We start from the raw sequence: 15,573 nt of genomic DNA on the forward strand, positions 1-15,573 counted from the left end.
ATTCATTCCTTTTGAGTATTCTTGTCCTTCTCTCTTATCTATCGTTATTTTCTTTCCTTGTTACCTGCTTCCAACTCTTCTGTGCTTTGCTTCTCTGGCTGCCCAGTAACTGCCAATTCTTGTCATAATTTTAGTTAACTACTGAGCAAGGAATATGTGAAGATTATAGCAAATTTATGTATAATCAGGATAAGTTGAAAGCAATATATACTATTTGTTAAACTAATGCTTTGCAGGACGTAAGGGCAAGAACATTAGCGCCCAGGAAACCTTATGTTGAAATTCTTGCTTTATGCAGTGAGACAAAGGTTTCTTAAATATGTTACCCTATTCGTTATCAATGTATATTTGTCTAAATTTATGGATCATAGGATTTAAATAACAGGTGACTAAATAGATAAATAGTCTAAGTAGCATTTTTTTTCCTGTAAAACATGCATCTGTTTTAATATATTTATTGTTTTTATACCTACGATCTCTAAAATTGTCATTGGCACGCTGTCGAGTAGTGTTTACCCTATTTGATGCGAAACATGAAAGTTCCGGAGTTACTACCACCATAATACGACGACTTAGCATATTTTTTTAAAACATGATTGTCTCACTGCACTCAGAGAGTAGTCTCTCTCTCTCTCTCTCTCTGTCTTTCTGCACTCAGCGGCAATTGGGAACCTGGACGTCAAATGATTATCAGTTCGCGTTCTGGTGGAAATATAATGCTGAATGAAAACTAATTCTTCAATTAGTAAGAGACAGAACACGAGAAGAATAAGGCAGACTAGGAAATGACAATACAAATGAAGATTGATGAAAAAATAAAAGTGTATATATTATTTGTGCTTGCAGAATCGAGCTGTTAGTTGTTGACATACACAATCATATCATTTGCCTTTTCTAGGTATTATTAGTAATATTTTAGAAATATTTATCATATTTCAAAATTATTTGAAGGTTTATGTAATTAGTAAATTTTTATGCATTTTTTATTTATTATGCTCAGTAATGAGGTTAATTCATCAACTGAACTTAGCATATTGTAAAGACATTGTGATTTTTTCCTTTCCTTGGTGGTACTCAGAACAGATTCTAAACGTCAGATACCATTTTTGACACCATTAACTAAGTTTTAGTAGCGGCTTAGTATTAGGAAGTTCATCGTTTGTGTTGACGAGAATGAAGTGCAATAGCTCGCTAATCATTGCAAATAATAGCTCGCTGTTTGAAGACACTGCTGAAGAGGGTCCCGGTTCGGAACCGAAATATACGGTCTCCGTTTCTTTGTCTTTTCAAAATAATGGAGCATTATTTTCATAGACTAGTGCGCTATTGTACGTTTTCCTAATATATGTATATATTATCATAAGTTAGTATATTAACTTAACAAAGATACTTACAAAACATTTGGAGAATGAAATATAAAGCAAGAGCCACTCGTTTCGCCCACGAGAAGAATTACAATATAGTTGGACAACTTGAGTCCTTTCCAGACCTCAGCCAGATCCCAACTGAGGGATATATTGCCGTGAGCCCTTCTTCTTTTCCTTCTCTGTCTCCTCCTCCTCCTCCTACTCCTCCTCTGTCTTTAATTGACACAACATGGAAAAGTTCCTGATAAAAATGTCGATTAACACTTTGATTATAATCATTATATGTATATTCATTACAGAGGCGTTCCATCAACCCGGTTCATTATTTTTCTCGGTCCATCTATGAATATAAAAAGATTAATTAAGAGAGTGAGTGAATTCACTTCATCAGGTGTTCGGTAATCAGTGTATATTAATGAGGGCGATCTTGTAGTCTTCCTTCTCCCTGTCTCTCTCTCTCCCTCACACACACACACACACACACACACACACACACACACACACACACACACAGCCGAGCGGACAGCCTTCTGCGGTCATATTCCTAAGGACCTGGGTTAGATTACCGGACGAGACGGAAACATATGGGCAGTTTCTTTCACCTGATGCCTCCTTTTCACCTAGCAGTAAATAGGTACCGGGGAGATAAACGGCTTCTATGGGCTGTTTCCTGTGGATGTGTGTGTGTGTGTTAGAGAGAAGTATATGTAGTAGACATAAAGGAAAAACAATTCAGTTAGAAAGGCTGGATTCAAGACTTAATAGTTCGATTACACAGCCTCAAATAGCAAAATCACACAAATTCAATCAAATCGACATCACTTGACTCAAGTGATGTCGACTGACGAAAGTGTGTTGATTGTTGACGAAAGCGTATTTACCGTCCAGATCCAGTCCTCAGGATAACATTGCAAAATACTTGTTTAAAAAACACACAAAATAAACACCACACCACGACAAGCAATCCGTTTTTCCGATGCCTTAATTGCGAGTAGCAGCTTTGCCCAGATGGAAAGTTATGCAAATGATAATTAAGTGGTTATAATGGGTCCATCGTTCATATTATTATCTTTGGAATGAACGTCTATATCACCGTCAGCAACATGGCATGCAATAATCGCCGAAATTATGCATTATCCTCGGTGAATACTTACTAATGGCACACTGCTATTGAAAGTAATGCAACGTTTTCTTCCTCTCAGATTGTTAATTACTATCAGAATTTTATTCAGGAAAAGTGTATAACGAAACTGGCATCATCTTGTTGTGAAAAGCATAACGAACTTGAAAAATCAAGTTACAGTGCAGAAATATATTTGTTATATATTCGCTTGTGTGAGTATAGGTCAATATGTATAATGTTTTCACTTTTGCCATTATCTTGCTATGATATTATTATCCATCTTTATTTCTTATATTTTTGTATAAATATGTATTTAGCTACATACAGGTACAAGTGTGTGGGTGTATAAATGCATATTATCACCTTTGTGATAACATACATTTATACACAGATCGAAAGAGAATTATATTTACTTATTGATACTAAACATTAATACTATTCAAAATTTAAGTAATAGATGTAAAATATCAGTTGTAAGACTTTAATAAGAGTCGCATGTGCTTTGCAAAATAAGCTTAGTTTAGTGATATTGACATCTGCTAAATCTGTATTGTTAGGTTAAAATGTTGCTCGTTGTTACAAACTAGAAATATAAATTAAAATTTTAGCGGATGTCATAGAAACATACTACAGCTCAAATTTATTATTATTTTATCTGTTTTGTCTGTTTTATTTCCTAAAGCTGTGAAGATATTCCACATTATAAATTGTTAAACAGTTACAAATTCTGTTGCACTATATTATAATATTCTTTATCTATCTTAGATAATGTTAGCAAACATTAGGAAGAAGAACACATTACGATAGTGTTGAAACCTTCTATTTCTTTTAATAAATCGTTCTAAAATGTGATTTTTAGTAAGATTATAATTTAGTATATCTGTTTCTAACAATCAGCCTTCATATCTCACAGCTCTCTTCTCAATCTTATCTCTCTCACTCTTGCATCTTTTCTGTTTGCTCCTCCGAAGCTTCTTGTTTCTGTTGGACCCATTTTTATATGTTCTGGTAAATATACAAACCTAGCAATGTGTAATTAGGAAACATTCAATAAGTAGCAATGAAAATTAGCAGTTATTTATGCATTTTAACATTAAAACAGAAAATGGCTTTGAAAGAACCGTGATTACAAATGAGTTTGGAGCTTGTTAGAAGTTCTGTTTGAAATGTTCAGTTGTATACCCACTCAGGTACATATTTGTGTGTGTGTGTGTATGTGTGTGTGTGTGTGTGTGTGTGTGTGTGTGTGTGTGTGTGTGTGTGTGTGTGTGTGTGTGTGTGTGTGTACTCACCTAGTTGTACTCACCTAGTTGTGTTTGCGGGGGTTGAGCTCTGGCTCTTTGGTCCCGCCTCTCAACCGTCAATCAACAGGTGTACAGATTCCTGAGCCTATCGGGCTCTGTCATATCTACACTTGAAACTGTGTATGGAGTCAGCCTCCACCACATCACCCCCTAATGCATTCCATTTGTCAACCACTCTGACACTAAAAAAGTTCTTTCTAATATCTCTGTGGCTCATTTGGGCACTCAGTTTCCACCTGTGTCCCCTTGTGCGTGTTCCCCTTGTGTTAAATAGACTGTCTTTATCTACCCTATCAATCCCCTTCAGAATCTTGAATGTGGTGATCATGTCCCCCCTAACTCTTCTGTCTTCCAGCGAAGTGAGGTTTAATTCCCGTAGTCTCTCCTCGTAGCTCATACCTCTCAGCTCGGGTACTAGTCTGGTGGCAAACCTTTGAACCTTTTCCAGTTTAGTCTTATCCTTGACTAGATATGGACTCCATGCTGGGGCTGCATACTCCAGGATTGGCCTGACATATGTGGTATACAAAGTTCTGAATGATTCTTTACACAAGTTTCTGAATGCCGTTCGTATGTTGGCCAGCCTGGCATATGCCGCTGATGTTATCCGCTTGATATGTGCTGCAGGAGACAGGTCTGGCGTGATATCAACCCCCAAGTCTTTTTCCTTCTCTGACTCCTGAAGAATTTCCTCTCCCAGATGATACCTTGTATCTGGCCTCCTGCTCCCTACACCTATCTTCATTACATTACATTTGGTTGGGTTAAACTCTAACAACCATTTGTTCGACCATTCCTTCAGCTTGTCTAAGTCTTCTTGAAGCCTCAAACAGTCCTCTTCTGTTTTAATCCTTCTCATAATATTAGCATCGTCCGCAAACATTGAGAGAAATGAATCGATACCCTCCGGGAGATCATTTACATATATCAGAAACAAGATAGGACCGAGTACAGAGCCCTGTGGGACTCCACTGGTGACTTCACGCCAATCGGAGGTCTCACCCCTCACCGTAACTCTCTGCTTCCTATTGCTTAGATACTCCCTTATCCACTGGAGCACCTTACCAGCTACACCTGCCTGTCTCTCCAGCTTATGTACCAGCCTCTTATGCGGTACTGTGTCAAAGGCTTTCCGACAATCCAAGAAAATGCAGTCCGCCCAGCCCTCTCTTTCTTGCTTAATCTGTGTCACCTGATCGTAGAATTCTATCAAGCCTGTAAGGCAAGATTTACCCTCCCTGAATCCATGTTGGCGATTTGTCACGAAGTCCCTTCTCTCCAGATGTGTTACCAGGTTTTTTCTCACGATCTTCTTCATCACCTTGCATGGTATACAAGTCAAGGACACTGGCCTGTAGTTCAGTGCCTCTTGTCTGTCGCCCTTTTTGTATATTGGGACCACATTCGCCGTCTTCCATATTTCTGGTAGGTCTCCCGTCTCTAGTGATTTACTATACACTATGGAGAGTGGCAAGCAAAGTGCCTCTGCACACTCTTTCAGTACCCATGGTGAGATCCCATCTGGACCAACCGCCTTTCTAACATCCAGATCCAGCAGGTGTCTCTTGACCTCCTCTCTCGTAATTTCGAACTCCTCCAAGGCCGCCTGGTTTACCTCCCTTTCTCCTAGCACAGTGACCTCACCCTGTTCCATTGTGAAGACCTCCTGGAACCTCTTGTTGAGTTCCTCACACACCTCTCTGTCATTCTCTGTATACCTGTCCTCGCCTGTTCTAAGTTTCAATACCTGTTCTTTCACTGTTGTTTTCCTTCTGATGTGACTGTGGAGTAGCTTTGGTTCGGTCTTGGCTTTGTTTGCTATATCATTTTCAAAAATTTTCTCTGCTTCTCTTCTCACCCTGACGTACTCATTCCTGGTTCTCTGGTATCTCTCCCTGCTTTCTGGTGTTCTGTTATTCCGGAAGTTCCTCCACGCCTTCTTGTTCAGTTTCTTCGCTTCCATACACGCCCTATTATACCATGGATTCTTTTGTTGCTTCTCGGATTTTTCCCTTTGGGCCGGGATGTGTGTGTGTGTGTGTGTGTGTGTGTGTGTGTGTGTGTGTGTGTGTGTGTGTGTGTGTGTGTGTGTGTGTGTGTGTGTGTGTGTGTGTGTGTGTGTGTGTGTGTGTGTGTGTGTGTGTGTGTGTGTGTGTGTGTGTGTGTTTGTGGTTTGAGTGCTAACCTTCAAATGCTGGGGATGATTTTGATAACGTTTCTTAACCTATAAATCAACTTGAATTGTGTGTTTGCTGTCTCCTGGTCATGCTTCTGACTTCTAAGAAGCTGACAGTGTTCATCATTTTTGCAACGTAAGTCATATATGTTTGTGGTACGTAATGCATATTTAATTTGTATCATAATTACAGCTGAAGTCGTGTGAAATAAGAGATTCACCAGATCAGACAATAAGTTAGAGGTTTCCTTAAGCAGTATCCGAGCAAGATGGTAAGTAGGTTGGGTGGTTCTTGAAATGCATTAACGTTGCTCTAATACTGTAATTTTTCCCATCTGATGCGTGAGATGCTCGCTCAGGAAGATGAGGCCGGCCGCGGACATCCCTGCGGATGATTTGTAATGGCGGATGATTATGAGATGGCAACATATAAAATATACTCAAAACAAAAATATCACAATAAATTTATCTACCTCGCAGTTTAAAGATACAGTTCAAATTTCCAAAAACATTATCATGTGAAAAATGCAAAAGACTGGATTGCCAGTAATGATTCATATCTCATAATATATATATATATATATATATATATATATATATATATATATATATATATATATATATATATATATATATATATATATATATATATATATATATATATATATATTATGAGATGTGAATCATAGTAGGCTTGCATAGTAGGCTGAGAAGTGCGTTCTGGCTACTAGGTACGACATATATATATATATATTATATATATATATATATATATATATATATATATATATATATATATATATATTATATATATATATATATATATATATATATATATATATATATATATATATATATATATATATATATATATATATATATATATATATATACCTCTGGCTGGAAGAAGGGGGACCCATAGCCTCGGAGGAAACCACACATAACGCATTGGAGGGAATGTAGGTCCCCTCCAATACAGTTTCTGTGTGCTTTTCTCCTACCACCCCCTTCCCCCTTTTTTTTTTTCCTTTATTGTGTATTTAAAGGTTACAAAACATACAAGACAAATGCCTAAAGGTTATGGATCTATATATATATATATATATATATATATATATATATATATATATATATATATATATATATATATATAAATACATATATATATACATATATATATATATATATATATATATATATATATATATATATATATATATATATATATATATATATATATATATATATATATATATATGTAGAACCAACTTAACAAACAAATACTTCAAGCATAATACATAATTTGTAAGCCGAAAATATTATATGGAATTCTGGAAGCATTATACCAGAAACCATTAAATAAAACTTGGAGTGAAAAATAAATATTACAGGACACCTAAAACGAAATATGTAAATAAAAGCATCTAAAGGACCATATAATCACAATCGAGAAAAGGAAAATACTAATATATATAAATTCCTCGCCTGCAGCCAGGAGGATGAAGGGACCAGAAAAGGCCTGGATGCTGAGGGGTGAGATTCCACCTACACCATCGGCGCTGGGGGGCCGGAGACACACCGTAGTGTTAGTGTACTGCTCCGCCAACCACTTGTCGAACAGCCCCGCCTCCTTCAGGTGTTGGATTCTACCTCGGGAGAAGGTAAATGTAGTATTAGTGCTCCATTTAAGGTAAATAGAGGTAAATGTTTAACAGTACAAACAGAGATCGCAGTATTATTATTTGATAATTGTCCAAGATGGACCGAAGCGTCGCTAATACCTTCATTTTCATATTGGTATGTTGGGTGTCTAACTTTCAGCCACGTTATTGTGTTTTTTTGTATTTCTATTTCTATTGCAATTGTGTTTTATTGTATTTTTATTTCTACTGTTATTATTATTATTATTATTATTATTAACATTATTATTGCATTATTATTAAAGTTAATTTTATTTTATTATTATTATTGAAATAGCAATTTCAATTGTATACCTGCAAGACGTGTGATGTCGTACTCTTGATTTTCAAAAAATTTAAAGAAGTTCTTTCATGAAATTTAAAGAATAACATTTGGAGTCATTAACCAATCTTTTAAAATGTGTTTGAATTATGGGATTTACAGTATGTATGATTGTCAGCCTCTTACCAAACCAAGTACAGTGAGTTTGCATATTTCGGATGATCCAAATGTCTCAACATACAAAACATCAAAAAATGGTATTATTATTATTATTAATATTCTCATTATTATTTGTTCTTCGTGATACCATTTTAATATAATTATACAGAGAGTATTTGTTATCCAATTTAATTAATATATTCCTGCTCATGAATTGTGATCTATAAGTTTTTACAGCTGCAAAATCACTATTGCAGTGAATTGTATAAATCACTCAGTAATAGAGTTTATAAATTTAAATTTAAAGTCTCTACTGACTCGAACAATCTACATGTCACATACTGAAACTCGACAGCAGTCAATACAAATATTTTCCACCGACTAACTTTTTATTTTTTTTATTTTTTTTATTTTTACATGCAAGCATGCAAGTGAAATACAATAAATACAATAAAAGAACATAGGAAACAAAACAAACAAAACAAGAAACCACCGGCCAGAAGGACCAGCAGCACAGGACAACAATTAGCAAAACTGGATAAACGCATGAGAAACACAGCATACATCAAGACACAATAATAACAAACAAGCAATCCATGCAATCTAGAAAATAAAACATAGTAACATATAAAACACACAAACAAGCACCGGCCGGAAGTACCGAGAACAAAACACATCACAAGGGACAACATGAAATAAAACAAGAAAATTGCACAGCACACAACAAGCTAGCAATAACAACAAAGGAAAACAAAATAAAAATAAAAAACAAAATAAAAACAAAAAACAACACAACATAGCAATGCATAAGTAGAACACACAGGGCAAAGTAACAACACAAAAGCAAATACAGGAATAAAAACACTGTCACCAAAACACCGGTCCCACAACAAATAAGGGAGGGGCACGGGCACATAATACATTAGGGCAAACAAAACGCCATAGGGACACACAACACTACATTTAGCAAAAAAACATGAAATCAGCTGACATATTTGCCCGGGAACAAGACCCGGGGGAACCGCACATTGAATGCCTCCCAACGCAGCCAACTCCAAGGGTCTTGACCACCCACCGGGGACGCCATTTCATCCAGAACCCTGGCAACAAAAACCCGCAAACAGGGGACCCAGATGGTATCACTCCGGAGGCGAGTAACTGCCACTCTACCCCTCACGCAGGGAACCTGCCCACTATGAAAGTCCTCCGGCCTTTCTGACAGAATGAACTCGGCAATCACTGCCCAGTGACCCGGTGGCATCACAGACGCCGGCAACACGTTCTGCAGGTCCCCAACGCGCATCCTCACAAGAGGGGGCCGGGCATAGGGCACCACCACAGGGGCACCAGCGCCCACGGGCACACCACCAGACGACTGCAGGGAACCAGGGCGGCGAGTATCCTTTCTCAAAGTCACTACAAAGCCACGCCCAGCACCAGCATCCACACTATCCCTGGCAGCGAAGCCACCACACCACACTGCGGAGAGTCCCCTGGCGGTGAAGGAACAGAAGGCACTCCCAAGACACGGGCACCAGCACCAGCAGGCACATGGACCTCCGCCACCACCAGCCGTGGAGACATCGACGCATCCGGATCCACACCGTCAACACCCAAAGACCCACAGTCACTGAAGTCCCCAACATCGGCCCAGGCAGAAGACGAAAGCCGGGAACGTTTGGGCTCCGACCAGATATCGTCAGAGCCGGAAGCTGACCCAGAAACACGGGCACCACTAGCCGGACGAACAGACGCCCGACACAGAACTGCAGCAGCATCTACCACAGGGGGAACCGGGCCACACACAGCAGGATGCTCCGCAGCCATCCTAATACCCAGCACATCTGGGACCTGAGGCGAGGACACAGGGCCAGGCACGACGAGGGAGAAGACTGCGACGCCCCACAGGGAGCACCAGGAAGGCCCACGGGAGCATCGGGTACATCGACAGGAGCAGGTAGATCATCCGACGGCACCGCAATACCCGGAGGAGGGTCAGCAACAACCGGAGGAACGTCAGGCGACGCAGAGGGAGCCGCATCAGCTAACCGGATGCTCACCTTCTCATCTCCGGATACTTCCTCTCGAGGGAGCGGCCGGAAATCCTCTTCACGGAATAAATTTACGGAAGCAACTGGATCAGCAGTGCACCCGGCAGCCTGATGCCCCAACATGCCACACCGGAAACAAGTACGGTGTTGCTGGGCATAAAACACCCGCACGTAGTACCCTAAAAGTCGGACAGAGGATGGAATGTCCGACCTCAGTCGCATCCCGAGGGTACGAATGTTGGTCTTCACACCCGAATATTTCCCAGAAGACAGCGAGTGCATCCACACACTGACGACGGGGCCATACCTCTGGAAGAAACGCCGGAGGAGGGTGTCAGGAAACTCCATGGGGGCGCCATGGACACTCACATACGTCACTGCACCGCTGCGGTCCAAAATGGTCACAGACCCATTGCCGTCCTGCAGCTGCAAAGTATGCCCCTCGTACCGTCGGAGAAAGTCACGGTACAATGCCTCTCCCACAAACTTGATGATCACACGGCGAGCAGTGACCAGCTCAACACCGTAGACGTCCACGACCGGGACCTTGAGCATGTCACTCATGACCAACTCCACGAGAGGGTATCCCGCACAGCCAGTAAACTCCAAACCTATGGAGTTGACCCTCATGACAGGGGGAAGATGGCCGCTCATCGCAAAAGCGCCACGTTCACACCACCAGGAACAGCAGAGAGGGTAGAGACACCCACACCCCCTGCCGACGAAAACGGCAAACACCCCAAACTACCGGAGCGGTCAGGCGACACCACCTCACCGCACGGCAGCTCAGGTGAGACCCCCACCGACTAACTTGATACATAGTGATGAATACATATTTCTTCACAAGCAAATTTATGAAAACACAAAAGAACTGAGGAAATTCTGGTTTGGAAAATAGACGTGTTGATTTATGAATGAAATTAGAGGTTAAAAAAATAGGTATGGGACTGCAAGATTGCTTGAATCACAGGTTAAAAATATATGAGTGATTTAATTTGAATTTCAACAGGAGCTGCCTCTCATGGATCAGTATTTTTCAATCTACTATTTTCCTGCTTTTCCTAAATACGAACAGCTAGAAAAAATAAATAACAACAAATCTAAAGTGAGTCAAATTAATTGGAGAGAATGATATCACTACGAGAATAATCAGTAACAAATCAACTGTCATACAGCTGATTGGCTCCCGGCAAGTAAGTAGAGTTGGTCTTGAAGGCTAAAGTGAGGACCCCGCTGCTGTACACCTTCTCCCGCGAGATGTAGTAGTGACACTGGCCGCTCTTGCTGTGCCCAAAAGGATAATTATGGTATAACAGTAATAACAATAATAATATTGATAATAATATCAATAATCGCAATAAAATTATATCAACAAGCACAATAAAAATGATGAAATTATATCAACAATCACAATAAAAATGATAAAATTATATCAATAAGCACAATAAAAATTATATCATTAATCACAAAAATTATAAAATTATATCAATAATCACAATAAGAAATATAAAATTATATCAATAATGCCTAACAATAATAGCCTCAAATATCAATACAAATTAATATTATCACTAAATAAATATAAATTACTCTCACAATAAAACATTACCAAAAATAATAATGATGATAACCATAATGCTACTACCACTATAATAATATAATGCAATCTAGGGGTAGAAATGTCCTAAGCTACTTTATCTCTTTGAGATGTATTTTCTTGTCTCAATAAACGTACTTAAACTTGAACTTGAATACAATCGTAGCATCGCCTCACCTGAAGTCCCAGGACATGATCTTGGTCATAGAGGCGATGTCGCACACGGCAGCGAACTTCCCATCAGCGATGTCCTGGCGGGACCTCCAGCAACTGAGGAAGGTGCCAGCGATCCCAGCGAAGATCTTCCGTTTCACTTCGTCCTCCGACTCCTGCGGGAAAGAGGAAGCCCAGTGGGTAATATACGCACTTGTAACGTTAATTCGACGTTGAATGAGCGTTACTTAGGCGTATTTTGCCTCCTTCGGGGCTGCTCAGAACTGCACCTCATTGCGTCACACTGAGTTACAATTCTCAATTTTGAAATTAAATACTTTTTTGCTATCAAATATATTAATATTTAAGAAAAATACTATACCAGATCAGCCTCAGGGTCGTATATATATTTTTTTGTTACGTCAGTAACTCTTTGCTTCATTCAATAAATCAGTTATACATGTTAATTATAGACAAACTTTGTTACTTTTAGATAATTTTGTAGCAGTGTTCCGGTCTCAATCTTCCAGGGTAGAGCAGACTGTGCCAGAAGGTCTGCAAGAGTGTCGATAGGAATGTATACCCGAGGCACCGTCAGCATGGCCGTGAGGATGCCACTGTAGCAGGACATGAACACAAAGGACGCCAGAAGCCACGTGGTCGCTATCAGGCGACCGGCGTCCTTCCTGGGCAGCCACCTAGGGCCTGTGGTAAGAACAGAGCAGCGATCATCATAACACTGAAAATATATAAATATATATATATATATATATATATATATATATATATATATATATATATAATATATATATATATATATATATATATATTGATACATCACAATGGCATGATGAATCAATGAGAAAATAATTTTGAGGCAAAGGAGTGACTCGAGCCGGCGTCCTGATGATTCCCAGACACCTTTCTTAACCCACTCGCCCACAACAGGACAAAAACCGACCAACCCGGTACTCTTCTGAATTAACTAGGAGGTTCAGGAGGCTCTAAACTGGAACCAAACATGGATTTTTATAGTCGGCCGACCTACACTCTGGCCTGCAAGCAGTGCTGTTCACATCCTTCAGAACACAAAGAAATCACAATGGCTTGATATGTCAATGAGAAGTGAGCTAAGCGGGGCTAAGTGAAAATATATAGTGTGAATTATAAAACAACACATAGAAGATAACCCAGAGGTTTACTCACCCTGTTGGGATAAGGTCTGAACAACCCACACGCTGGCTCTAGACCAGTAGCCGTTCTCAGTTTCCAACTTAAAGACCTTATCCTCGGTGAACCCCATAAATCCCGTGACCATCCACACACACACCACACTCGCCAGGATCAGTAACCACACCTGCGAGGGAAGACAACCCAGGAGTTTGACAGCTGTGTTATTATATACTCTCGTCACTGTAACTGGGAAAGTGTCTGATTAGTGGTATCGTGAAAAACGAATTTGTGCTTGAAAATGGGCTATTTTCATGTATAATAATAATAATATTAATAATAATAATAATAATTATTATTATTATTATTATTATTATTATAATGTTACAAATACAAATATAAACAGAGCTAATGGTAAGAGTACTATAATTATTATTAATAGTAGAATCAGAATTTATTATTATTATTATTAATACTATCATTATTTACACTATTTGTATTATTCATTATTAATAATACAATATTGCTGACCAGAGGGGTGAAGGGCTTGATGAAGCCTGAGACGTCGCTAGACAACTTAGGTCTTATCATGAAGATAGAGTAGTAGGCGTCGTAGAAGGGAACGGTCAGGTCTACCACCGACTCCCTCTCATCTGTGGCGAAGAACGGTCCCAGAGAGAACTCCACTTCCTGATGGGTTGAGGCGATGGTGGCGTATTTCACGGTTGTGGTGAAGCAACGATGCAACCAAGCACATGAACAGGATAAAATTGATAACAGTAAAAGTCATACTCCTATAAAAGTATATATTAAGAAAAGATTATTTGAGATTCAATCATTCGGTGGAGGACGAGAGAGTAAAAGATACTCATCTCCTATTCCAGCATCCGTATTAAGTGTGTAATTACGAGAGAATCTCACCTCTCTCATCAGCATCCCAACCATCCCCATGTAGGATCCGTTGGGGAAGCGGTCAGACCAGATGCCGTCGGGAGGTCGTACAATCAGGTAGCTGTATGAGGAAATAGATGAGATTTAATAATATTATTAATCAAAACAAAATGACATAGGCTCGAAATATTTTAAGCTATTTCATCATCTGTGTGTGGATCACAAGAAGGAAAATTATTTAGATTGGAGTCCAAGAACGTCTAAAAATATTATTTTGTTCAAAATCAAAACAGCAAAGAAACTCATGAATCAAAGAAGGAACTTGAAATCTTCAGTTTTTAAAATGAATGACAGTGTTCTCATTATGACCGATATTTATGAAAAGATTTGTATAGCTTTTTACTGATTTCTCTGACTAATTTTATATATTAATAACATGTATAAAAATACGAATACTAGAAAAAAAAATTGCATAAACCAACTTCAACTTACTCGAAGCCCATCATTTTGGAAAACAGGTGAAGAAAGATTCCCATGGGCCCTTCAATAATAATGGTGTTGTTCTCGCCAATCCGTAGGTTTGTGTAGGGCACCCACTGAGAGAATGAGGGAGAGTGATAATAGAATAAAGAAGCAAGTCTTGATATTTTGTTTTTAATCCTGAAGTAAAAATATCTAGTGTAATAGAGACACATAATATGTTAATAAATGTATTTATTCTTTATTATCTTTAGTGATCAGAAAGTCTAAGTTCTTATACTGATACAAACACAAAACCTACCTCTTCAGCAGCAATCTTGATGAAGGGTTTAGAAGAATTCATCGCTGCTGCCGATAACAGATAGTTTTGCAGACGTCCCAAAAGTAGTGGACGAACTAAACAGGCTTCCAGCAAGAGGAAAACGTTTGAACTCCTCACAGTGTTCCTGAAACTTTAACACAGGTCCTTCATATATGTCTGAATGAGGAGTTTGTTAATTTGATTGGAAAATTTTTGAATGCATTTCCTTTTATCTATGTTTTCAAGTACCTTAGTTAACACACTCCTGGCCTAACCAATCGGCATCTGAAACTCTAGTGAGGAACAAAATGTCACAGAAGACGTTATATATACACATACTGGTACTCTCCTTCCTCTTGAAATAATATTTTATTTATGTTGGCAGCAAGCACGCCAATTAAAGTAGATAAGCTATTGACCCCTGGCCAGCCAGCTGCATGTTGCTCTTTGTTTGGACGTGCATGGCTGAGTATTTACCACGACGGACCTGAGATGGTTCAGAAGACATGGCCTGAGTCTTCCTAATAGCGTTTACATCAATGAATATTTCATACTGTGTAGTTATTTCTTGACCTCCAACCAATGATTATCTGCTAAAAAATTTTGTAAATATATATATATATATATATATATATATATATATATATATATATATATATATATATATATATATATATATATATATATATATATATATATATGTCGTACCTAGTAGCCAGAACGCACTTTTCAGCCTACTATGCTAGGCCCAATTTGCCTAATAAGCCAAGCTTTCATGAATTAATTGTTTTTCGACTACCTAACCTAACCTAACCTAATTTTTTCGGCTACCTAACCTA

At 38.8% G+C, this 15,573-nt stretch overlaps 2 protein-coding genes across 2 annotated transcripts in view; both read right to left on the minus strand.

Annotated features, from left to right (window-relative positions):
• The window catches only part of LOC123750469 (probable glutamate receptor), a 5,682-nt gene extending 5,570 nt beyond the window's left edge, over nt 1–112 (minus strand). The window contains exon 1 of the mRNA XM_045732587.2: nt 1–112. This exon is cut by the window's left edge and continues 63 nt beyond it. Coding sequence (XP_045588543.2) covers nt 1–6 — 6 coding nt within the window. The 5' untranslated portion in view covers nt 7–112.
• A 1,340-nt stretch (nt 113–1,452) lies between these two features.
• On the minus strand, nt 1,453–14,996 carry LOC123750468 (glutamate receptor ionotropic, kainate glr-3-like). The gene is made up of 11 exons (XM_069316228.1): nt 14,735–14,996; nt 14,446–14,549; nt 13,984–14,074; nt 13,594–13,752; nt 13,099–13,249; nt 12,380–12,597; nt 11,917–12,068; nt 11,316–11,426; nt 7,456–7,616; nt 3,431–3,495; nt 1,453–1,608 (listed from the first exon to the last, which is right to left on the minus strand). The coding sequence occupies exons 1-11, from the start codon at nt 14,774–14,776 to the stop codon at nt 1,453–1,455; spliced, it is 1,410 nt and encodes a 469-aa protein (XP_069172329.1). The 5' UTR covers nt 14,777–14,996.
• Nucleotides 14,997–15,573: the final 577 nt, after the last annotated feature.

The sequence above is a fragment of the Procambarus clarkii genome, chromosome 83 (assembly GCF_040958095.1).
Source record: "Procambarus clarkii isolate CNS0578487 chromosome 83, FALCON_Pclarkii_2.0, whole genome shotgun sequence".
NCBI lineage: Eukaryota > Metazoa > Arthropoda > Malacostraca > Decapoda > Cambaridae > Procambarus > Procambarus clarkii.

Excerpts from the sequence above, each read along its gene's own strand:
- LOC123750468 (XM_069316228.1), bottom strand. The coding sequence starts at position 14,776 with ATGAATTCTTCTAAACCCTTCATCAAGATTGCTGCTGAAGAG. Across the intron at positions 14,550-14,734 it reads TCAAGATTGCTGCTGAAGAG|TGGGTGCCCTACACAAACCT; the intron begins GTAGGTTTTGTG and ends TCATTCTCTCAG. Across the intron at positions 12,598-13,098 it reads TCAGACCTTATCCCAACAGG|GCCCTAGGTGGCTGCCCAGG; the intron begins GTGAGTAAACCT and ends TTCTTACCACAG.